This window comes from Nomascus leucogenys, chromosome 5 (assembly GCF_006542625.1).
Source record: "Nomascus leucogenys isolate Asia chromosome 5, Asia_NLE_v1, whole genome shotgun sequence".
Lineage (NCBI taxonomy): Eukaryota > Metazoa > Chordata > Mammalia > Primates > Hylobatidae > Nomascus > Nomascus leucogenys.
In genome coordinates, this window is record NC_044385.1 from 139,757,814 (window position 1) to 139,781,058 (window position 23,245).

The following is a 23,245-nucleotide window of genomic DNA, read 5'->3' on the forward strand; positions in this document are numbered from 1 at the left end:
GTGTGCACAAATGCTGCTTGCGAGCCAGCCACAGAGGCACTCACCTGCAGAGCCGCTCACCTGCAGAGGGGCTCACCTGCAGAGCCGCTCACCTGCAGAGCCGCTCACCTGCAGAGCCGCTCACCTGCAGAGCCGCTCACCTGCAGAGCCGCTCACCTGCAGAGCCGCTCACCTGCAGAGCCGCTCACCTGCAGAGGGGCTGTGCTTGGCCAGATAAGCAAACAAAACATCTCCAGCCTGGTGGGCAAAATAGTAACTCTTACGCATCTGGCTCTGACAGTGTAAAGATGTTAAAATTGTTTTTCAGAAAATACAAAACTTTATGGTTTCATAATTTATCTTAAGCCCTATAGATAGTAATAGAATAGGATTAGTAATTATAAAAATGTGAATACTATATTTAGACTCCTTTTTCTGTTAATGGATTATAGCAACTGAGACCATATATATTCTTAACTAGTTTTCTTCCCAAGAAAGGAATTCTCCATTTAAAATGCTGTATATAAAATGTTTTTAATTAGTTCATTTGAAAAACGCTATATAGTGCCTTTTACAGTTGAAAGTGTTAATTCTATTGAGCTGGCTCGTGGGCCATGTCTTTATGTGACTCAGCTTGCCCCTGAAATGTCAGTCCTCCTCCCTCCCCTGCATAGATTGTGTGTGGCAGTCTTATCAAGAAAACGTGTGGAACACTCCACTTATATTGCCAGATTAAAACTAAATGATTGGCTGGGCGTGGTGGCTCACACCTGTAGTCCCAGCATTTTGAGAGGCCAAGGTGGGTGGATCGCTTGAACTCAGGAGTTCAAGACCAGTCTGGGCGATGTGGCGAAACCCTGTCTCTACAAAAAATACAAAAATCAGCTGGGTGTGGTGGTGCGAGCCTGTAGTACCAGCTACTTGGTAGGCTGAGGTGGGAGGATCCCTTGAACCAGGAGGTGGAGGTTGCAGTGAGCTGAGATTGTACAACTGCTCCAGCCTGGGTGACAGAGTGAGACCCTGTCTCAAAAACAACAACTACTACTACTACTAATTGAAATAACATTCTACCCTGAGGTGGACAAAAAAGTGGCGGGGAGCGGCAGCCTGGCTGCCACTGGTGCGTTTGGACTGGAATGACCACTTGGGGGCTGGGTGGACTCTGGGACAGCGGCCACTGGGACCAGGGCTTCCCTGGCGGCAGGTGTGCCGAGAAAAACACACAGCATGCGGTTCAGTAATAACAAGCAGCATTTTCATATGACATCTGTGTTCATATGACCACTTTATTATAATGGAATAGCATAACAGCATTTAAGGAAATCAGCCTGACGGCTCTATGTTTGAGTAAGTCTGAAACACAGTGTTGGCAGAATTGCAGAATGCGAGCCACATAATATTTGTGTTTCAGAGGCACACAAAAACAGTCATTTATAGCCTTAGGTTCAGCACATCTGGAAAAGTGTGAAAAATGAAGTGAGTACGTCCCCGCAGGCCCTGGGAGTTGCACACAGGCCAGACTCAGGGGGAGGCTGAGGACCCTAGGGACCGTGATTTTATTTCTGCTCCTTATGTCTCTATGAAACTTGAGGCAAGTATGATGATAACAGTGAATTTTAAGTGTACTGGAATAAAATTGTCATGTTATTGTTTGTATTTGAAAGGTTTCTCGGTGACTAGAAACAAGAAGCCAGGCCGGGTGCATTGGCTCACACCTGTAATCCCAGCACTTTGGGAGGCCGAGGCGGGCGGATCACCAGAGGTCAGGCGTTCAAGACCAGCCTGGCCAACATGGTGAAACCCCTTCTCTACTAAAAATACAAAAATTAGCCGGGCGTGGTGGCAGGTGCCTGTAGTCCCAGCTACTCAGGAGGCTGAGGCAGGGGAATTGCTGGAACCCGGGAGGCAGAGTTTGCAGTGAGCCAAGATCGTGTCACTGCACTTCAGCCTGGGCAACACGCGAGACTCCATCTCAAAAGAAAAAAAAAAAAAAAAGCCCACCCACCCAGCTCTGGCTCCAGAAGCCACTGCCACTGCCCTTTCCAGCCTGTACTTCTGGGTGTGGGTCTGAGATGTATTCAGGGAGGGGCCGTGCTGCTCGCTGTGGTCAGGTGGGTGTGCGAGCTCAGCCCCTATCTCAAGGCCCTTCTGAAATGCTGCTGTGGGGCGGGGCAGGGGGTATTCACCCTCAGCCTCAGGATTTCTTTCTTCTTCCTGTTACTGATGCACGTACCTGCCCTCTGTCCTGTAGAGACTCAGCTAGTGACCCAGGGGTGCTGCTGGGTTGATGTGGTGTGCCACTCAGAGGTCCTCTGTTGGTTTGTGTCTAGGCTGGGAGGGACCCTCTGTGCTTGGCAAGGCCTTGGGCTCCGAAACCCTTTACCTGCAGCTGGTGCGGGGGCTCAGACTCCAGGTGGACAGCAGGAGTGAGTGGGGAAGCTCAGGGGCCCTGGACATCTGCCTGCATTCGCTCATCCTGCCCTGGGTACCAGAGGAGGGACCCTTTTCCCTCTGTGTGTTTGTCTCCCCCTTCCTAACTGTGAAAACCCTTAGCAACCCACCCTAGCCTCATGGTGCTGGCCTCTGGCCCAGAGGGAGAGACCTGGTTGGAAGGACAGATGGTGTAGGCAGGCCAGCTGGCCGGCCTGTGGGTGGAGCAGATGGAGGGCAGGCTAGATGCCCTGAGGGTCTCAGCTACACTGCTGTCCCACAGCGCCACCACCACCCGAAACCCTGAGTCCTACCCACACTCCCTGCTGGGGCAGGAAAGGGGAGCCCCAGACTGGGACGCGTGAGTGCATGGTACCTGTGGTGCTGGTGGGCGGGCGCTGTGGCCGGGCCGTACAGGACGGAAAGAGTCGCTTGGGCTGCCGATGGGGAGTGACGGTGCCACTGGCTTTTGTGAACTCAGAGGTCTGTTTCTTTCTTCACATTTATTGAAATTAGAGACTCGTTTGCAAATTTTAAAAGATGTTATCTTTGTAATGAATCAATTAAATATTCTTGAAAACTTACTGTTTACTCATCTGTACGTGAATCTGAAAAGTGTTTAATTGCGTACTTTAAATCATTCCCTGCATAGAATATTATTTTTGCTTTTAAAATGCCTTTTCCTGGTAAGTATTACACAGTGTATATGTGCATCAAATCATCACTTGTACATTTTGAATATGTACAATCGTTATTTTTCAATTGAATATTCTAAAAATACCTTTCACATATATAAAACAATAAAAAAGTAAATATTAGCTTTTCTTAGGATACACATCTTTATTTTTGGAAGAAAATTTCCCAAGGCAGATCATCTTATTTTAGTTTCAGAAAAGAATTTTAAGTATGTGTTGACATTGGTTGGTAAAAATACTAATATTTAACCCAGTTGAATCAAAAGGCAAATGTCTTTTTAATCATTTCCTAATGATCTGTCTTGGCCAACTTAGGTTATTAAGAGAAATTATTAAGTGTTCTTATGTAGCAGGACAATTCATTATTTAATATATTTTAAAGAAATGCATAAAAAGCAGTAGATGTTTTTAAAATGCACGGGTTGTAAAGGGCCCCAAAATGAAACTTCAGATCGCAAAGGCAATGTATTTGAAAGTCTCACTGATGATTCGTGAGTCATTTTGGTGCTGACGGGTGGGAATGAAGGGAGATGACTGGGGAGGTTCAGGGTCCTGCAGCTTTGCGGATGGGCGGCCGTCCGGGGAGGCCCGAGGTCGGATGGGCGGCCGTCCGGGGAGGCCCGAGGTCGGTTGGGCGGCCGTCCGGGGAGGCCCGAGGTCGGATGGGCGGCCGTCCGGGGAGGCCCGAGGTCGGATGGGCGGCTGTCCGGGGAGGCCTGAGGTCAGTTGGGTGGCTGTCCGGGAAGGCCCGAGGTCGGATGGGCGGCCGTCCGGGGAGGCCCGAGGTCGGTTGGGCGGCCGTCCGGGGAGGCCCGAGGTCGGTTGGGCGGCCGTCCGGGGAGGCCCGAGGTCGGGGGCGGCGCCGGGAGGCCCGAGGTCGGTTGGGCGGCCGTCCGGGAGGCCCGAGGTCGGTTGGGCGGCCGTCCGGGGAGGCCGGTCGGGCGGCCGTCCGGGAGGCCCGAGGTCGGATGGGCGGCTGTCCGGGGAGGCCGAGGTCAGTTGGGTGGCTGTCCGGGAGGCCGGGGGGGGCGTCCGGGGAGGCCCGAGGTCGGATGGGCAGCTGTCCGGGGAGGCCCGAGGTGTGGCGAGATTGGGGAGTTCTTCTTTCCTGATGTTGTCGTGACCCGAAAGTCTGTCTTTTCTTCACCTGAGGGTATCGCGCATTTTCAAATGTGGGGCCATCCGCTCAGCTCCCCAGCCGTGGGGCGGGGTGTGCGTGGCAAGCCACCCAGATGCCGAGGCAAGAGACCGAGGACACGAGCTATTCCAGTATAATAAAATATAAAACAAGAATAGTTATAGCAGATATAGGACTTAGATATGATTATATATGAATATCATTAATCATTAGTTTGTAGCAATTACTCTTTATTCCAGTATTATAATAATCCTCGCTCTATAATCATAACCTAGGAAGAACCAGGCCATACAGAGATAGGAGCTGAGGGGAGATAGAGAAGAGTGACCAGAAGACAAGAGTGTGAGCCTTCTGTTATGCCCAGACAGGGCCACCAGAGGGCTCCTTGGTCTAGCGGTAATGCCAGCATCTGGGAAGACGCCCGCTGCCAGGCGGACCATGGTCTAGCGGTAGCGTCAGTGTCAGGGAAAAACACCGGCTACTTAGCAGACTGGGAAAGGGAGTCTCCCTTTCCTCATGGGAGTTTAGAGAAGACCCTACTCCTCCACCTCTTGTGGAGGGCTTGACATCAGTCAGGCTCGCCTGCAGTTATCCGGAGGCCTAACCGTCTCCCTGTGATGCTGTGCTTCAGTGGTCACGCTCCTAGTCCACCTTCATGTTCCATCCTGTACACCTGGCTCTGCCTTCTAGATAGCAGTAGTAAATTAGTGAAAGTACTAAAAGTCTCTGATATGCAGAAATAATGGCGTAAGCTGTCTTTCTCTTTGTCTCCTCTCTCTCTGCCTCGGCTGTCAGGCAGGGAAGGGCCCCCGTCCAGTGGACACATGAGTGACCCACGTGGCCTTACCTATGATTGGAGATGGCTCACTCTCCTTATCCTGCCCCTTTGTCTTGTATCCAATAAATATCAGTGCAGCCTGGCATTCGGGGCCACTACCGGTCTCCGTGACTTGGTGGTAGTGGTCCCCCGGGCCCAGCTGCCTTTTCTTCTATCTCTTTGTCTTGTGTCTTTACTTCTACACTCTCTCGTCTCTGCACACGGGGAGAAACCCATCGACCCTGTGGGGCTGGTCCCTACAGCGGGGCACTGCGAGCCCCTTGCTGCCTCTGTGTGGCCGCCCACCCTTCCAGTGTTGCCCTGACGCCCCTCCCGGGTGTGCTGACCCCCCAGGCCTCCCACCTTGTTTCTCAGGGTGCTCGCTACCACCTGGTTTACGGTTTCTCTGTTTAGTTCTCTCTGCCCACTGATGCTAGTTTTTGAACTTTATCATTACTTCTTCTATTTACATGTAAATGTTCCAGGACTTTTATCCACTGCCCTGTCCCTAGGACCTTTTGCATTCCGCTGTTGGAAGAGAGAGGCTTCACGTCTCCTGCAGAGGGGCCTCCCACTTGCTTCACCAGTGTTCTGAGGGCACCTGCGTGTTCAGAGGCACAGCCTCCGTGGAAGGCACACTCCTTCCTAGGAACAAATGTGGTTCTCCTTCCTAAGGAAAAGTGGATTCTCAGATTTCCAAACTAGTTTTGCAGCCTTATAGAGAAATGTTGGGATAAAAATTCTAGTTTTAAAATTCTGTTCCCTAATTGTCATAGAATCACAGACTTTTCCAGGCCGTGGTCCCACCAGCACGTTCCATAGCAGACGTCACCGAGGGGCTGGAGTAGTGGATGAGCAGCCTGGATCACCTGGGTCGCGTCAGCGCGGCCCTGTGGCCCTCCCCTTACGGTGTTACATTGGGAGTTAAGCTTCATGGAGGCGTTCGCTCTTGAGCCATGGATTTGAGACAGTACAAGTGGGGAAAGCTAAGCATCGCTAATTGCAAGCACCGTCTTGCTGGAATGGTCCCTTGTAGCCTTAACTTAGAAAAGGAGTCTCGCCCTTGACCTGGTGTCCTTGTGTTGTTGCAGGCGTGGTATCCCTCGTGGCCGTTCACCCCTCCACCGTCAACCCGCTCGGGAAGCAGCTCTTGCCAAAAACCTTTGGACAGTCCAATGTCAACATTGCCCAGCAAGTGGTAAGGCTCCCGCAGGAGTGGACGGTCGGGATCTCGGTGTGGGGGCGGGATTGGGTGAGCCGTGTGTTTGGGGGTGTTCCCAGGCATGCCTGGATTTGGGCTCCGGTTGCAGCATGGGGCCTTCCCCTCATCAGGGAGCCCATGGCCAGTGCTAGATTTTCCACAGCCCTCTGCAGCTGCCCGCGTGTTGTTGTGGGAGAGGTGATGGCGCCCACAGCACTCCTGTGTGCCCCAGCCCATGCCATCCTTCCAGTAACTGGAGGGTGGTGGGTGGGGCCGTGGCCCCGACCAGAGGCAGCTCCCTCTTAGTGTCAGAGCTCAAAGCTCTTCATCTAACAAGGGCTTCTTACGTGATGTGGCCGAGCATTGGCCGTGGCCCTCCTGGTGACACCAGGCTGGGAAGCCAGGGAGGAGTAGGGCCCTGGCCGTGGCTGTGCGTTGGCCCCAGGGCAGTGACAGGGCAGATGCTGCTCCCTTGGCCACGCACAGGAGAGGGGTGCATGGGCACTGGGAAGTGGTGCATCCCCCCTCCCCAAGCTGCTGCTGGCCAACTGATGCTGCTTCTCACAATGCTGTTTCCTGTCTCGTGTCCACCCTCTGCGTCCTTGCCGGTGGCAGCCTATTGGAGACAGGGAGCCCACACAGAATCCTGACTTCACCAGAAATGGGGCCCCAGGCACTTGGTGGGCAGGTTCGGCTGTGACTGGAGCTGGTGGTGAGGGACACAGCCATCCCAAGGCTAGGCCGGGTTTCCAGTCCATCCTCAGGGACTTGTTTATGGTGCCTGAGGGCTCCTTCCTGGTCCTGAGATGATGCTCTGGCCCCGCCTGGGCAGCTGCCCCAGCCCTGTTCCTGCCAGCCCTGGGCTTTGGTGATGCAGCACCTCTCGCACCCCGGCCTCCTGGCCCACTCCACCCCCTCCCCCTGCTCCGTCTGTGCTGTGGCCCAGTCCCCTTACAAGGATTGAACACCTCCGGTTGGGATGGGAACCTGTCTGTTCACTGTCACCAGGTGTTTCTCAGGCATCCCCAGGTGTCCTCACGTGTCCTCAGGGTGTCTCTCACGTGCCCTCAGGGTGTCTCTCACGTGCCCTCAGGGTGTCTCTCACGTGCCCTCAGGTGTCTCTCACGTGCCCTCAGGTGTCTCTCACGTGTCCTCACGTGTCTCACACATGTCCTCAGGTGTCTCTCACGTGTCCTCACGTGTCTCACACGTGTCCTCAGGTGTCTCTCACGTGTCTCTCACGTGCCCTCAGGGTGTCTCTCACATGCCCTCAGGTGTCTCTCACGTGTCCTCAGGTGTATCTCACGTGTCCTCAGGTGTCTCTCACGTGCCCTCAGGTATCTCTCACGTGTCCTCAGGTGTCTCTCAGGTGTCCTCAGGTGTCTCTCAGGTGTCTCTCACGTGCCCTCAGGTGTCTCACGTGCCCTCAGGTGTCTCACGTGTCCTCGTGTCTCTCACGTGTCCTCAGATGTCTCTCAGGGTGTCTCTCACATGTCCTCAGGTGTCTCTCACGTGTCCTCAGGTGTCTCTCACGTGTCAGTGTCTCTCAGGGTGTCTCTCATGTGTCAGGTGTCTCTCACGTGTCAGGTGTCTCTCACGTGTCCTCAGGTGTCTCTCACATGTCAGGTGTCTCTCAGGGTGTCTCTCACGTGTCCTCAGTGTCTCTCACGTGTCCTCAGGTGTCTCTCACGTGTCAGGTGTCTCTCAGGGTGTCTCTCACGTGTCCTCAGGTGTCTCTCACGTGTCCTCAGGTGTCTCTCACGTGTCAGGTGTCTCTCAGGGTGTCTCTCACGTGTCCTCAGGTGTCTCTCACATGTCAGGTGTCTCTCACGTGTCCTCAGGTGTCTCTCACGTGTCAGGTGTCTCTCAGGGTGTCTCTCACGTGTCCTCAGGTGTCTCTCACGTGTCAGGTGTCTCTCAGGGTGTCTCTCACGTGTCCTCAGGTGTCTCTCACATGTCAGGTGTCTCTCACGTGTCCTCAGGTGTCTCTCACGTGTCAGGTGTCTCTCAGGGTGTCTCTCACGTGTCCTCAGGTGTCTCTCACGTGTCAGGTGTCTCTCACGTGTCAGGTATCTCTCAGGGTGTCTGTCACGTGTCCTCAGGTGTCTCTCACGTGTCAGGTGTCCTCAGGGTGTCTCTCACGTGTCAGGTGTCTCTCACGTGTCCTCAGGTGTCTCTCACGTGTCAGGTGTCTCTCAGGGTGTCTCTCAGTGTCCTCAGGTGTCTCTCAGGGTGTCTCTCACGTGTCCTCAGGTGTCTCTCAGGGTGTCTCTCACGTGTCCTCAGGTGTCTCTCACGTGTCAGGTGTCTCTCAGGGTGTCTCTCACGTGTCCTCAGGTGTCTCTCACGTGTCAGGTGTCTCACGTGTCCTCAGGTGTCTCTCACGTGTCAGGTGTCCTCTCAGGTGTCTCTCACGTGTCAGGTGTCTCTCAGGGTGTCTCTCACGTGTCCTCAGGTGTCTCTCAGGGTGTCTCTCACGTGTCCTCAGGTGTCTCTCAGGGTGTCTCTCACGTGTCCTCAGGTGTCTCTCAGGGTGTCTCTCACGTGTCCTCAGGTGTCTCTCAGGTGTCCTCAGGTGTCTCTCGGTGTCTCTCACGTGTCCTCAGGTGTCTCACGTGTCAGGTGACTCTCACGTGTCCTCAGGTGTCTCTCACGTGTCAGGTGTCTCTCACGTGTCAGGTGTCTCTCAGGTGTCTCTCACGTGTCAGGTGTCTGTCACGTGTCAGGTGTCTCTCACGTGTCAGGTGTCTCTCAGGTGTCTCCAGGTGTCTCTCACGTGTCAGGTGTCTCTCAGGTGTCCCCAGGTGTCTCATGGATCCCCAGGCATCCTCAGGTGTCCCTGGCCCCGTGGAGAGCTCTCTGTGCTGAGCTGTTTTCTGTTGTCCAGGACATCTCACTTTGGTCTAATCATGTTTTCTTCAGAGAACAGTGACCACATACCAGGGAAATTTTGGTCATTTTTGCACTTTAGTCTTTATTTTATATGCATTCCTGCTATTTCCATTTATTTAAATACACTTGAAATTCTCTGGATTCTTTAACAGATGTCAGGATATGAGTTTTAAGAGAGAGTGGCTTGTGGGTCACAGCCTTGAGGGATCTGAGCAGGATTGCCTTCCCTGCGCTCCGTTCCCCGCCTCCCGCTTCCCTGCGTCCCCCGCCCCCCACCGTGTGTGCTCCCACACAGCTGTCCTGAGTGAGCAGTTCCAGATCCCAGGCAGCTTTTGTGGCCCCCTTTCCTGCTAGTGGAAGGTGAGAAAAACCTCACTCTGCAGAAGTTTTGTGGCCATTGGAAGTAGTGGTTTGTGGAAGCCCTACCACGTTATACAGTGGATCACGGCTTTTCAGTAAATGCCATTTTGATAAAAGCTAAAAATTCAGTTTTTGTTTTGCTTTATAATTAGATTATAGGTTTGATTATAAGTTGATTGGGAATTATAAGTTTGATTTTGTAGGTGCTGTATATCATAGCAGAGTGTATCTGGGTGAATAATTGTAGCACCACTTCCGTCTTTACTGCCGGTATGAATAAACTGGAGGAAAATGAATGAGAAGATTATCTTACTGATGTGCTTTAAACTTCATCACTGAAAGTCAAGTTCCTGATTTAAATTCAGCTGTACGGGTGGAGCTTGTCATTGCTGTTTTGTGCTTTGCAAAATCCCAGTGATAGGAATTAAAGCTGACAAATGGCAAATGTCTCTTAAACCTTTTTATATACCAGAGGTTTACAAAAAACTGGGCTGGCTCATTCTGACACGAGGGGTGGGGCTTAGTCCGGGCGTGTGAGTGAAAGCAGTTGGGGGGTCATTAGGTCTCTGATCTTCACCAGTCAGCAGGTGCAGGGCTTGTCAAGGTCAGGGTCTTTTGCGGAGCAAATGCTTGTGAAGCCTGCGGTGCTGCAAAGCTTAGCACATGCACAGGAAAGTGTGCAGGACAGATGTGCTCAGCTGGCAGGAGCAGCGGCCTGTGTGAGCCCCTGGGGAGAAGCAACCCCCACCCAGGCCTGTGTCCCAGAAGTCGGCATCTGTGGTTGCAGCAGCCTTTCCTTTGCAGCCGCGCCACTGGCCCTGTCTCTCTGGACACTGCAGTTAACCTTAGTCCATCTATAGGATTCTGTGTCTGAGTGGGGTCACACTACACGCAGACATCGTAATCTCAGTTTTTAGAGTGTGTGAAATTAAGGTGCAAAAAGTGTGCTCTTAGGGCAGAAGAGATGCCTTAAATCAGGAATCCCCAACCCCTGGGCCTGTTAGGAAGCCGGCCGCACAGGTTCTCAGGAGCGCAAACCCCACTGTAAACAGCACCTGCAGGATCTAGGCGGCACGCCATATGAGAATCAAATGCCTGATGATCTGAAGTGGGACAGTTTCTTCCTGAAACCACCCCCAGCCCCGGTCTGTGGAAAAACTGTCTTCCACAAAACTGGTCCCTGATACCAAAAAGGTGGGAGATCGCTGCTTTAAAACACCAACGCTCACTGTGGAGCCAGTGAGGAGGGGGGCTCCTAGGGGAGGAGGGCTGGTCTCGGGCACGGTGGATCTCCGGCAGGTCCTCTACTGTGGGATGCTTCCACCTGGAGGTCCATTTTCCAATGACCGCTGGTGTGGAAGCTGCAAAACTTTAGAGTCAAAAGACTGTCTGAAGCCATGTAAAGACTGTGTCTGGAGCCGTGTAAAGACTGGAGCCGTGTAAAGACTGGAGCTGTGTAAAGACTGTGTCTGGAGCCGTGTAAAGACTGGAGCCGTGTAAAGACTATCTGGAGCCATGTAAAGACCGTGCCTGGAGCCGTGTAAAGACTGTGCCTGGAGCCGTGTAAAGACTGGAGCCGTGTAAGTAAAGACTGGAGCCGTGTAAAGACTGGAGCCGTGTAAAGACTGGAGCCGTGTAAAGACTGGAGCCATGTAAAGACTGGAGCCGTGTAAAGACTGTCTGGAGCCGTGTAAAGACTGGAGCCGTGTAAAGACTGGAGCCGTGTAAAGACTGTCTGGAGCCGTGTAAAGACCGTGCCTGGAGCCGTGTAAAGACCGTGTCTGGGAGCCGTGTAAAGACTGTCTGGAGCCGTGTAAAGACTGTCTGGAGCCGTGTAAAGACTGTCTGGAGCCGTGTAAAGACTGTCTGGAGCCGTGTAAAGACTGTCTGGAGCCGTGTAAAGACCGTGTCTGGAGCCGTGTAAAGACTGTCTGGAGCCGTGTAAAGACTGTCTGGAGCCGAGCCGTGTAAAGACTGTCTGGAGCCGTGTAAAGACTGTCTGGAGCCGTGTAAAGACTGTCTGGAGCCGTGTAAAGACCGTGTCTGGAGCCGTGTAAAGACTGTCTGGAGCCGTGTAAAGACTGTCTGGAGCCGTGTAAAGACCGTGTCTGGAGCTGTGTAAAGACCGTGTCTGGAGCCGTGTAAAGACTGTCTGGAGCCGTGTAAAGACTGTCTGGAGCCGTGTAAAGACTGTGTCTGGAGCCGTGTAAAGACTGTCTGGAGCCGTGTAAAGACCGTGTCTGGAGCCGTGTAAAGACCGTGTCTGGAGCCGTGTAAAGACTGTCTGGAGCCGTGTAAAGACTGTCTGGAGCCGTGTAAAGACCGTGTCTGGAGCCGTGTAAAGACTGTCTGGAGCCGTGTAAAGACCGTGTCTGCAGCCGTGTAAAGACCGTGCCAGGAGCTGTGTAAAGACCGTGTCTGGAGCCGTGTGCAGACTGTGCCTGGAGCCGTGTAAAGACTGTCTGGAGCCATGTAAAGACCATGTCTGGAGCCATGTAAAGACTGTCTGGAGCCGTGTAAAGACCGTGTCTGGAGCCGTGTAAAGACTTTCTGGAGCCGTGTAAAGACCGTGTCTGGAGCCGTGTAAAGACTGTCTGGAGCCGTGTAAAGACCGTGTCTGGAGCCGTGTAAAGACCGTGCCAGGAGCCGTGTAAAGACCGTGTCTGGAGCCCTGTAAAGACCGCGTCTGGAGCCGTGTAAAGACCGTGCCAGGAGCCGTGTAAAGACCGTGTCTGGAGCCGTGCAAAGACTGCCTGGAGCCGTGTAAAGACCGTGTCTGGAGCCGTGTAAAGACCGTGTCTGGAGCCGTGTAAAGACCGTGTCTGGAGCCGTGTAAAGACCGTGTCTGGAGCCGTGTAAAGACGTCTGGAGCCGTGTAAAGACTGTCTGGAGCCGTGTAAAGACCGTGTCTGGAGCCGTGTAAAGACCGTGTCTGGAGCCGTGTAAAGACCGTGTCTGGAGCCGTGTAAAGACCGTGTCTGGAGCCGTGTAAAGACCGTGTCTGGAGCCGTGTAAAGACTGTCTGGAGCCGTGTAAAGACTGTCTGGAGCCGTGTAAAGACCTGGAGCCGTGTAAAGACTGTCGGAGCCGTGTAAAGACTGTCTGGAGCCGTGTAAAGACTGTCTGGAGCCGTGTAAAGACCGTGCCTGGAGCCGTGTAAAGACCGTGTCTGGAGCCGTGTAAAGACTGTCTGGAGCCGTGTAAAGACTGTCTGGAGCCGTGTAAAGACCGCGTCTGGAGCCCTGTAAAGACCGCGTCTGGAGCCGTGTAAAGACCGTGTCTGGAGCCGTGTAAGACCGTGTCTGGAGCCGTGCAAAGACTGCCTGGAGCCGTGGTGCCGGAAAGACCGTGTCTGGAGCCGTGTAAAGACTGTCTGGAGCCGTGTAAAGACCGTGCCTGGAGCCGTGTAAAGACCGTGCCAGGAGCCGTGTAAAGACCGTGCCAGGAGCCGTGTAAAGACTGTGCCAGGAGCCGTGTAAAGACTGTCTGGAGCCGTGTAAAGACCGTGTCTGGAGCCGTGTAAAGACCGTGTCTGGAGCCGTGTAAAGACCGTACCTGGAGCCGTGTAAAGACCATGTCTGGAGCCGTGTAAAGACTGTCTGGAGCCGTGTAAAGACTGTCTGGAGCCGTGTAAAGACTGTCTGGAGCCGTGTAAAGACTGTCTGGAGCCGTGTAAAGACTGGAGCCGTGTAAAGACTGTCTGGAGCCGTGTAAAGACCGTGCCTGGAGCCGTGTAAAGACCGTGCCTGGAGCCGTGTAAAGACCGTGCCTGGAGCCGTGTAAAGACCGTGTCTGGAGCCGTGTAAAGACCGTCTGGAGCCGTGTAAAGACCGTCTGGAGCCGTGTAAAGACCGTCTGGAGCCGTGTAAAGACCGTCTGGAGCCGTGTAAAGACGTCTGGAGCCGTGTAAAGACTGTCTGGAGCCGTGTAAAGACCTGTCTGGAGCCGTGTAAAGACTGTCTGGAGCCGTGTAAAGACCGTGTCTGGAGCCGTGTAAAGACCGTGTCTGCAGCCGTGTAAAGACCGTGTCTGAGCCGTGTAAGACCGTGCCTGGAGCCGTGTAAAGACCGTGCCTGGAGCCGTGTAAAGACCGTGCTGGAGCCGTGTAAAGACCGTGTCTGGAGCCGTGTAAAGACCGTCTGGAGCCGTGTAAAGACCGTCTGGAGCCGTGTAAAGACCGTCTGGAGCCGTGTAAAGACCGTGTCTGGAGCCGTGTAAAGACTGTCTGGAGCCGTGTAAAGACCGTGTCTGGAGCCGTGTAAAGACCGTGTCTGGAGCCGTGTAAAGACCGTGTCTGCAGCCGTGTAAAGACCGTGTCTGCAGCCGTGTAAAGACTGTTGCAGTAAAGACCGTGCTGGAGCCGTGTAAAGACCGTGCCTGGAGCCGTGTAAAGACCGTGTCTGGAGCCGTGTAAAGACCGTGTCTGGAGCCGTGTAAAGACTGTCTGGAGCCGTGTAAAGACTGTCTGGAGCCGTGTAAAGACTGTCTGGAGCCGTGTAAAGACTGTCTGGAGCCGTGTAAAGACTGTGTCTGGAGCCGTGTAAAGACTGTCTGGAGCCGTGTAAAGACCGTGTCTGGAGCCGTGTAAAGACCGTGTCTGGAGCCGTGTAAAGACTGTCTGGAGCGGTAAAGACTGTCTGGAGCCGTGTAAAGACCGTGCCTGGAGCCGTGTAAAGACCGTGCCTGGAGCCGTGTAAAGACCGTGTCTGGAGCCGTGTAAAGACTGTCTGAGCCGTGTAAAGACCGTGTCTGCAGCCGTGTAAAGACCGTGCTGCAGCCGTGTAAAGACCGTGCTGGAGCCGTGTAAAGACCGTGCCTGGAGCCGTGTAAAGACCGTGCTGGAGCCGTGTAAAGGCCGTGCCTGGAGCCGTGTAAAGGCGTGTCTGGAGCCGTGTAAAGACCGTGTCTGGAGCCGTGTAAAGACCGTGCCAGGAGCCGTGTAAAGACCGTGTCTGGAGCCGTGTGAGACTGTGCCTGGAGCCGTGTAAAGACTGTCTGGAGCCGTGTAAAGACCGTGTCTGCAGCCGTGTAAGACCGTGCGGAGCCGTGTAAAGACCGTGTCTGGAGCCGTGTGAGACTGTGCTGGAGCCGTGTAAAGACCGTGTCTGGAGCCGTGTAAAGACTGTCTGGAGCCGTGTAAAGACCGTGTCTGGAGCCGTGTAAAGACCGTGTCTGGAGCCGTGTAAAGACCGTGCCCTGGGAGCCGTGTAAAGACGTCTGGAGCCGTGTAAAGACTGTCTGGAGCCGTGTAAAGACCGTGTCTGGAGCCGTGTAAAGACCTGTCTGGAGCCGTGTAAAGACCGTGTCTGGAGCCGTGTAAAGACCGTGTCTGGAGCCGTGTAAAGACTGTCGGAGCCGTGTAAAGACGTGTCTGGAGCGTGTAAAGACCGTGCCGGAGCCGTGTAAAGACTGTCGGAGCCGTGTAAGACTGTCTGGAGCCGTGTAAAGACCGTGTCTGGAGCCGTGTAAAGACTGTCTGGAGCCGTGTAAGACGTGTGGAGCCTGTAAAGGTGTGGAGCCGTGTAAGACTGTGGAGCCGTGTAAGACTGGAGCCGTGTAAAGACTGGAGCCGTGTAAAGACTGGAGCCGTGTAAGACTGGAGCCGTGTAAAGACTGGAGCCGTGTAAAGACTGGAGCCGTGTAAAGACCGTGCTGGAGCCGTGTAAAGACCGTGCTGGAGCCGTGTAAAGACCGTGTCTGGAGCCGTGTAAAGACTGTCTGGAGCCGTGTAAAGACTGTCTGGAGCCGTGTAAAGACGTGTCTGGAGCCGTGTAAAGACCGTGTCTGGAGCCGTGTAAAGACTGTCTGGAGCCGTGTAAAGACCGTGTGTGGAGCCGTGTAAAGACCGTGTGTGGAGCGTGTAAAGACCGTGTCTGGAGCCGTGTAAAGACCGTGTCTGGAGCCGTGTAAAGACCGTGTCTGGAGCCGTGTAAAGACCGTGTCTGGAGCCGTGTAAAGACCGTGCCGGAGCCGTGTAAAGACCGTGCCAGGAGCCGTGTAAAGACCGTGCCAGGAGCCGTGTAAAGACCGTGTCTGGAGCCGTGTAAAGACTGTCTGGAGCCGTGTAAAGACCGTGTCTGGAGCCGTGTAAAGACTGTCTGGAGCGTGTAAAGACCGTGTCTGGAGCCGTGTAAAGACCGTGTCTGGAGCGTGTAAAGACCGTGTCTGGAGCCGTGTAAAGACTGTCTGGAGCCGTGTAAAGACCGTGTCTGGAGCCGTGTAAAGACCGTGCCAGGAGCCGTGTAAAGACTGTAAGCGTGTCTGGAGCCGTGTAAAGACCGTGTCTGGAGCCGTGTAAAGACTGTCTGGAGCCGTGTAAAGACCGTGCTGGAGCCGTGTAAAGACTGTCTGGAGCCGTGTAAAGAGGGAAGGGACGTGTTGGAGCCGTGTAAAGACCGTGCTGGAGCCGTGTAAAGACTGTCTGGAGCCGTGTAAAGACTGGAGCCGTGTAAAGACTGGAGCCGTGTAAAGACCGTGCTGGAGCGTGTAAAGACCGTGCTGGAGCCGTGTAAAGACCGTGCTGGAGCCGTGTAAAGACCGTGTCTGGAGCCGTGTAAAGACTGTCTGGAGCCGTAAAGACTGTCTGGAGCCGTGTAAAGACTGTCTGGAGCCGTGTAAAGACCGTGTCTGGAGCCGTGTAAAGACTGTCTGGAGCCGTGTAAAGACCGTGTCTGGAGCCGTGTAAAGACCGCCGTGTCTGGAGCCGTGTAAAGACCGTGTCTGGAGCCGTGTAGACTGTCTGGGGTGAAAGACTGCGGAGCCGTGTAAAGGGGAGCGTGTGCCTGGAGCCGTGTAAAGGGGAGCGGAAGACCGTGTCTGGAGCCGTGTAAAGACGTGCAGGAGCCGTGTAAAGACCGTGTCTGGAGCCGTGTAAAGACCGTGTCTGGAGCCGTGTAAGACCGTGTCTGGAGCCGTGTACAGACTGTGCCCGGAGCCGTGTCATTTACTTTCTCTGAAGCGCAGCTTGGATTCCAGCCATGAGCACCGTAGGAAGAGAGACCCCTCGTGACCTGTGGGGCCTGGGTCACCTCCCCTGCTCCCCCACGAGAGGCGGGTGCGGGAGTCTTGAGGGCGGAGCCCATCCTCCAGGGAAGCCACCATTAAATCCAAGGGGTGGGTGTCCCTGGCGCCTTGCAGCCCCTGCCTGCCTCCTGCTCCCAGAGGGCTCCTGGATCTCCTGGAAAGCCCCGGTTGGAGTGGGACCCACAGCCTCCCAGCTTTGGGCAGTACCCCTCATTGTGCTGTGACCACTTCTCCCTTCCAGGGTCTCTGCCCACCGCTCCAGCAAGTGTGGCCACTGCTTCCGAAACCTTTCCTTTCCTAGGGGCCCAGCTCTGAACTGTCCTTCCCGGCACTGCCCCATCCACCCTCTGGCACCTCCTTGGTTCCTGTTTTCCCTGCCCACACACGCCCCAGGGCTTCAGCGTGTTGCTGTGGCTCCTCTGGCTGTTGAGTGTGGCTCCTGGTGTAGGGAAGTGAGGCTGGGAGCCTGCTCCATGTCTGTTGAATGGGAGGTCGGAAGGCGTCCTGTGGCACAGGCAGCCGGCCCGAGTTCACCCGGCTTTCTGTGCACCAGGAAGGAAACGCACACACCTGTGCCAGGTCCGGGAGCAAAGCCTCTGTCTCATTCCTGGGAGGGCTGACTCCAGGCCGCCCCGTGATGCTGACTCAACTCACAGGGCTGGTGAGCGGCAGGTGATGGGTGAGGAGCAGGGACAGTGCTGCGGAGACACAGTGAGGGGAGCTGCCACTCAGGGCATGCAGAGGAAGGTGCAGGCACCCTCGCCCAGCACTGCATGGGCCTGATGCCGCGGGGCCTTCCGCAGGGAGCAGTTAAAGCAGGAGAGTAAGGAGAGCTTCCTGTAAGACCTGGCCTCCGTAATGACGCATTCGCAGTGCACTGGTGGCACGGTCTCAGGGTGCCCCTGGGTGCTGAGTCCTGTCTTCCAGGAAAGGTTATTGGTGAGCACCATTGAGCACCTGGTGTGTACCTGCCTCTGGCTTTCTCTTCCTGACTTACAGTGGGTTTGACCTGCGAGTTTTTGACTTTAAGATGGTCCAAAAGCAACACGCATCCAGTGGAAACTGCTTCCACTGCCCATACGACCGCCCTGTTTTTCATTTTGAGTGCGGTATTCAGTGGGTCTCCTGGGATACCCACACTTGACTAGAGTGGGCTTTGTGTGAGATGCTTCTGCCCGACTGGGCTAATGTGCATGATCTGAGCACAGGTAAGGTAGGCTGGCTAAGCTGTGATGCGTGGTAGGAGAGGTGGATGACGTGCATTTCGACTTAGGGTATTTTCAGCTCACGTGGGTTTATCAGGATGTTCCTCGTTGTAAGTCAGAGCCCTCTTCGTGAGTCGGTTTGCTCCTGACTGGAGGACAGCGGCACGGTGACGGCATTTGTCTTGGGGCCAAGATCCAGTGCCTTGCGTGGTCCTGGGATTCCCGGGGAAGGGAGTAGACCCACGAGGTGGGTTAGAATCATGTGTGGGATTCTCCAGCCCCCTATACCTGTGCGTGTGGTATGCGCGGAGCCAGCCGGCACTGCCTGGCATGGAGCTGGCAGGTTCTCAGTCTCACATCGACTCCCGGAGAACAGCATCCGCTGAACTCAACGCAGGAAGCCATACGGGGCCAGTGTGCTCGCAGGCAACCCAGGTCACAGGGTCCTTTTGTCAGCTGTTTCGATCTCCCACGTGGCCCAGTGCCCCAGCAGCACACACACACACGTACTGAACAAAACAAGTTTCACAAGACATTTATCCACGCCCAGGAGATTTATCTTTTGTATGGTTTCATTTTGCAGAAAATTCACTTGTTTGATTTCATGGCCTGCTAACGGGGTGATCCACAGAAGGCTGCACTCTGATGAGTCTCTGATCATCGGAGACATGAATGCCAATGAAAAGATCAGTCCTTGAAATGTTTTTCTTCTCAGGAGCTGACAGGTGATCTGGCCTAGGGATAATTGGGAAGTGTCCCCGTCAGCTGCTGCCAGGGCCACGGCAGGTGATGCATTTATCCCTGTAAGAAGGGGAGCTGGGGGGGCCCAGCTTAGAGTAGCTCAGGGCGTCGGCCACATGAAGCCCCCCCACCAGCATGCAGGTGTCCAGCTCCAATCCCTTTAACGGAAACTGCATGTCCACACAAGCAGTTTAATCGCTGAGGCACTTTGATTTGTGGTGAATTGAGTGACTTAACATTTACTGAGAAATAGTGTTTCCAGTTTAGATAGAGTCGTGCCACAAGATCTTTGAAAAGTTAGAGTTGTATTTGCCTGTATGAGGGTGCCCAGGTATTACACACTCGAACATTCATTGATGGAACTAAAGTGATAAGACCTTGTCAAAAGTCAAACCAGCATGTCCCTGAAGGAAGAGACAGTTGTTGACACCTCGGGTGTGCTGCGGGGTGGGGCGGGTGGGTCAGCGTCCACACTGGCGTTGCCTCTGGTGGTTCCCCCAGAGGGGCCCAGGTGTGTGAACCCCGGGGGCGTGTGGAGCCCCTACCTTCCGCCCCCAGTGCTGGTCGCCCTCCCTCCTTGCCTGACACCATTGCGGGTGCGGGGTCCCCCCGGACAGGGCACAGGGTTACCAGGTGATGGCTGTCACCCTGCTGGGCTGGGGGAGCAGCTGCTGTCACCCTGCCTGAGCTTTTGTCTTTTGAGAGCTGTTTTTGGTTTGTTTCAGCCTCTTTTTAGTACCACGGAAGGATACAATTTCATCCTCATCCATATCACTAAAAGGAAGTAAAAGGGTGAAGGGAAAAATATAAGCCTGCTCAAGTGCCCTGTGTGGAATTCCGTGCCGCCCCCTTCGTTAAACTTGACCGTTAGCGCCTTGTGTGTGGTTTGGAAGTCACGCTCTGCCCTGTCCTGTTCTTGCTTGCTTGGGTCATCCAAAGTTTCTTGTTGCTTTTGTGTAATTGGAGAAGATGCCTGTGACTGACAAGAGGAAGATGAGCCACATTCAGAACAGGTGTGGTGATGCCGTCACCGTGACAAAAGCGTCCACCGCCGGACGTTTTTCCTGCTCCGTCGTGGCTGCTCACTGTGGTTAACAAAATTCAGCAGTGGCTGCAGATAGCGAACAGATGGTGGGCGTGGCACCCTCGCCATGTGGGAGGGGACTGACTGTCTGAATTGTCTTTTTTGACTGTAGGTAATTGGTACGCCTCAGAGACCGGCAGCATCAAACACCCTGGTGGTAGGAAGCCCACACACCCCCAGCACTCACTTTGCCTCTCAGAACCAGCCTTCCGACTCCTCACCTTGGTCTGCCGGGTGAGCACTTCCCTCTGGACCCTTAGAGTTGTAGGATTGCTTGCGGTTCGCACCTCCACGTACTCCTGGGCCACGTGTGTCACACAGTCGTGCGATGGGGCTCCCACGCGCGTTGATGTCAGCCTCGGAATCACACTCACCCATCATCGTGGCCTGCACAGGTGTGCAGCCGAGGCGCACTGCCCACCCCACTTTGTGTCTGGTGTAGTGGGTGCTCTTTGAAGGGCTGGCAGCTCTTGGCCAAGACGGGGAGAAGCTGGCCTTGTACTTGCCACAGGACCTTGGAGACTTTTCCTCGTCTGTGCTGGGAGCACGTGGGATGGATTTCACCCACTGCCCCTGAATTCAGCCTCTACTGCCCCTGGGGTTACGGCCCCCGCGGGCAGTCCCACCAGAGCTGCTCCTTCCACTAAAGCAAGATCCGATGAACTGTGTCTTTCCTTAAAAACACACACGCAAAGCTACAAAAGCCTGCCTGTGTTGGTGCCCAAAGCTTCACCAGCTAGGAACCTCAGGTGGCCTTTCCCGCCATGCGGGGACTGACCAGAGTGTACAGAGTTGGGCTTTCCCTCGACCTGAAGCACACTTAGCGGTTTGCACCTGTTGTCAAGCGGCTATCACAGCCCAAGCTGTATGAAATTATAGCCTGCTGAAATTTGTCCTAAGAATTCCCAAATTTACACTGGAACGTCCCATAGTTCCTGATGCTGGCTGCCTTCTTTAGAAAAGTGGTGCTTGTGGCTCACGCCTGTAATCCTAGAGGCTGAGGCCAGCAGATCACGAGGTCAAGAGATTGAGACCATCCTGGCCAGCATGGTGAAACCCTGTCTCTACTAAAAATACAAAAAAATCAGCCAGGTGTGGTGGCACGTGCCTGTAATCCCAGCTATTCGGGAGGCTGAGGCAGGAGAATCGCTTGAACCCAGGAGGTGGAGGCTGCAGTGAGCTGAGATCGTGCCACTGCACTCCAGCCCAAGACAGAGCGAGACTCCGTCTCAAAAAAGAAAAAACAACAAAAAAGAGAAATGTGGTGCTTGGTGTACCGGCATGCCTCCCATACGCTGGTTTGGGTCCTGGGGACGCCTCCTGTTTTCCCTGACACTTGGAAGGACAGTGGTGCAGCCTGCTGGGGAGACACTTGCTTTCTGACCTGCAGGACCACTGGGCCTGGGGGCTGGGGCTGGGGGTCCTGGCCTGCTCACATGTTGGATCTGCTGGGCCCATGGGACGTGGCCCCTTTTTGTGCAGCTCAGAGCTCTCAGGTAAAAGCATTCCTCGATTCAGGCTGATCCTCAGGAGGGCTGACAGTCGCTTCTTTTTTCCTTTGTATTTTGAAGGAAGCGCAACAGGAAAGGAGAGAAGAATGGCAAGGGCCTGCGGCATTTCTCCATGAAGGTCTGCGAGAAGGTGCAGCGGAAAGGGACCACTTCCTACAACGAAGTGGCGGACGAGCTGGTCGCGGAGTTCAGTGCTGCCGACAACCACATCTTACCAAACGAGTCAGTAAGTGTGTGCCGGGGGCCGAGAGGCCGGGGTAGCAGAACCCAGCGGTGCGGCACGTTTCGCTCTTTTAATATTGGGAACAGTTAAAACCATACAGAAAATTCCAAGTACAGCATAAAAGAATTTTTCCCAATCCATTTGCTGGCATGATGCTTTGTCAACTCCAGTGAGTGAGCATGTGGGCTGGCTCTGCACATCCAGCAGCCCAGAAATGCAGAAGTGCCCTCCTCACCAGCTGGGCTCGACACCTGAGAGCCCCCAGCTCCCCTCCTGGAACACACTCAGGCTTTGCACAGCCCCGTCTTGCCCTGCATCATCTGTAGGGTGGGAGCACTCCCTGAGGACGTGTTGGGGTGACAGCTCCGTGAGCGGGGTGCCCCTTTGAGCCGGTGCCCGTGGCCTACAGTTTAAGATGGGATCCACAGGTCTTTTTGGATCATTTGGAAACTCCACTCCCTGTCATCCCCAGGCTTATGACCAGAAGAACATAAGACGGCGCGTCTACGATGCCTTAAACGTGCTAATGGCCATGAACATCATCTCCAAGGAGAAGAAGGAGATCAAGTGGATTGGTCTGCCCACCAACTCGGCTCAGGAATGTCAGAACTTAGAGGTGCCCCTTCAGCCTTCCTTCAACCTTGATTTCCCTTCAAGTCCGTGTAGATGTTTTTGTCGTCGGTCACTCAGAAGGGTCTGGGCTCCGTGCCCTTATGCTCTCTGTGTCCGGCTGGCAGACGGTCATGCAGACGTCTCCCTGCGTTTCTCAGTCTTGGCTGTCAGGGGAGGAAGTATGGTTGGCCCAGACCCACTAGAGTCTGTTAAACTCTAGTGTAGGTTAATTCTGAATCCTAGTTTGTGGGATTTTTGTTTTATTTTTAGATACCATAGTTAAATCCAAGAAATGAGAGGAGAGGGGAGAAGGTATAGTTTAGAAATGGAAGAAAAACTCACCTGTATCTTGTAGCACCTGCTATGTCTAGATTTGTCCATAGCCCTTCGATTACATTCTAGGTAAACATACGTAACACTGTGAGGATGTGGGTTTTAAAAAATGCTCTGTGGAACAATTGTGATGATTCTCCTCTTGGGTGGTTTGTTTTTGAAGGTGGAAAGACAGAGGAGACTTGAAAGAATAAAACAGAAACAGTCTCAACTTCAAGAACTTATTCTACAGGTAAGAGAATACATATCTGTGGAGGCAGGGTAATTTTTATTTTACTAATTTAGTTTTGTAACAGCAACATACTGCCTTGGGTTATACTCCTGCATGGCAAATCAAATGACTGCTTTAAGATTCTGAGTGTGAGTTCATCTCATAGGTGTTGAATGTGGGCCTTATTCCCAGAGCGAGGTTGTGCATGTGCGTGCGTGCGTGTGCATGCATGTGTGCGTGCATGTGCCTGTGTGTGTGCGTGTGTATGCGTGTGTGTGTGCATGTGTGCATACATGTGTATGTGTGTATCCCTTGTCACAGTGTCTAAACAGGCAAAAGAGAGATGGAGGGATGACTTCATGCAAAAGCAACATTTGAAAAATCCCCTCAGAGGTGCTTAACCCAAGGCCCAGGTGCCAGGCGTGGCCTGTAAAACCGTGGTGGACGCAGTGCACCTGGGTCTTGACAGCGCTGATCAGGGCCCTGGAGCTGGCCACCTCCCATTGAGTGCTGAGGGTGGGGGCACCCCTGGGGGCCCCGTGTCTGGCGTGGAGGGGGTTGTGTGCAAGGTGCTCACTGCAGAGCTGGCTGCTGCCCTGACCGAGGTGTGCTCGAGCCCTCCCAGAGGGGATGGTGTGGCAGCCGTGGTGATGGAGGCTCGTGGGCAGGAGCTCCTCAGGGGCCACAGAGTCTGTCAGGAGGGACAGTCCTGGTTGCCAGTGCCTTAGTTCCTGCCAAGCGGGGATAGACCCAGGGTGGCCGGGAGAGGAAGGGAATCTCCTGGCTCTAC

At 54.1% G+C, this 23,245-nt stretch overlaps 1 protein-coding gene across 4 annotated transcripts in view; it reads left to right on the plus strand.

Annotated features, from left to right (window-relative positions):
- TFDP1 (transcription factor Dp-1) overlaps positions 1 to 23,245 on the plus strand; it is a 59,724-nt gene that overhangs the window by 30,479 nt on the left and 6,000 nt on the right. For all 4 annotated transcript variants that reach the window (XM_030813741.1, XM_030813740.1, XM_030813743.1 and 1 more), the window contains exons 4-8: positions 6,151 to 6,257; positions 19,678 to 19,799; positions 21,137 to 21,302; positions 21,772 to 21,915; positions 22,408 to 22,476. In XM_030813741.1, the coding sequence (XP_030669601.1) occupies positions 6,151 to 6,257; positions 19,678 to 19,799; positions 21,137 to 21,302; positions 21,772 to 21,915; positions 22,408 to 22,476 (608 nt within the window). The remainder of the gene's footprint in view (positions 1 to 6,150; positions 6,258 to 19,677; positions 19,800 to 21,136; positions 21,303 to 21,771; positions 21,916 to 22,407; positions 22,477 to 23,245) is intronic.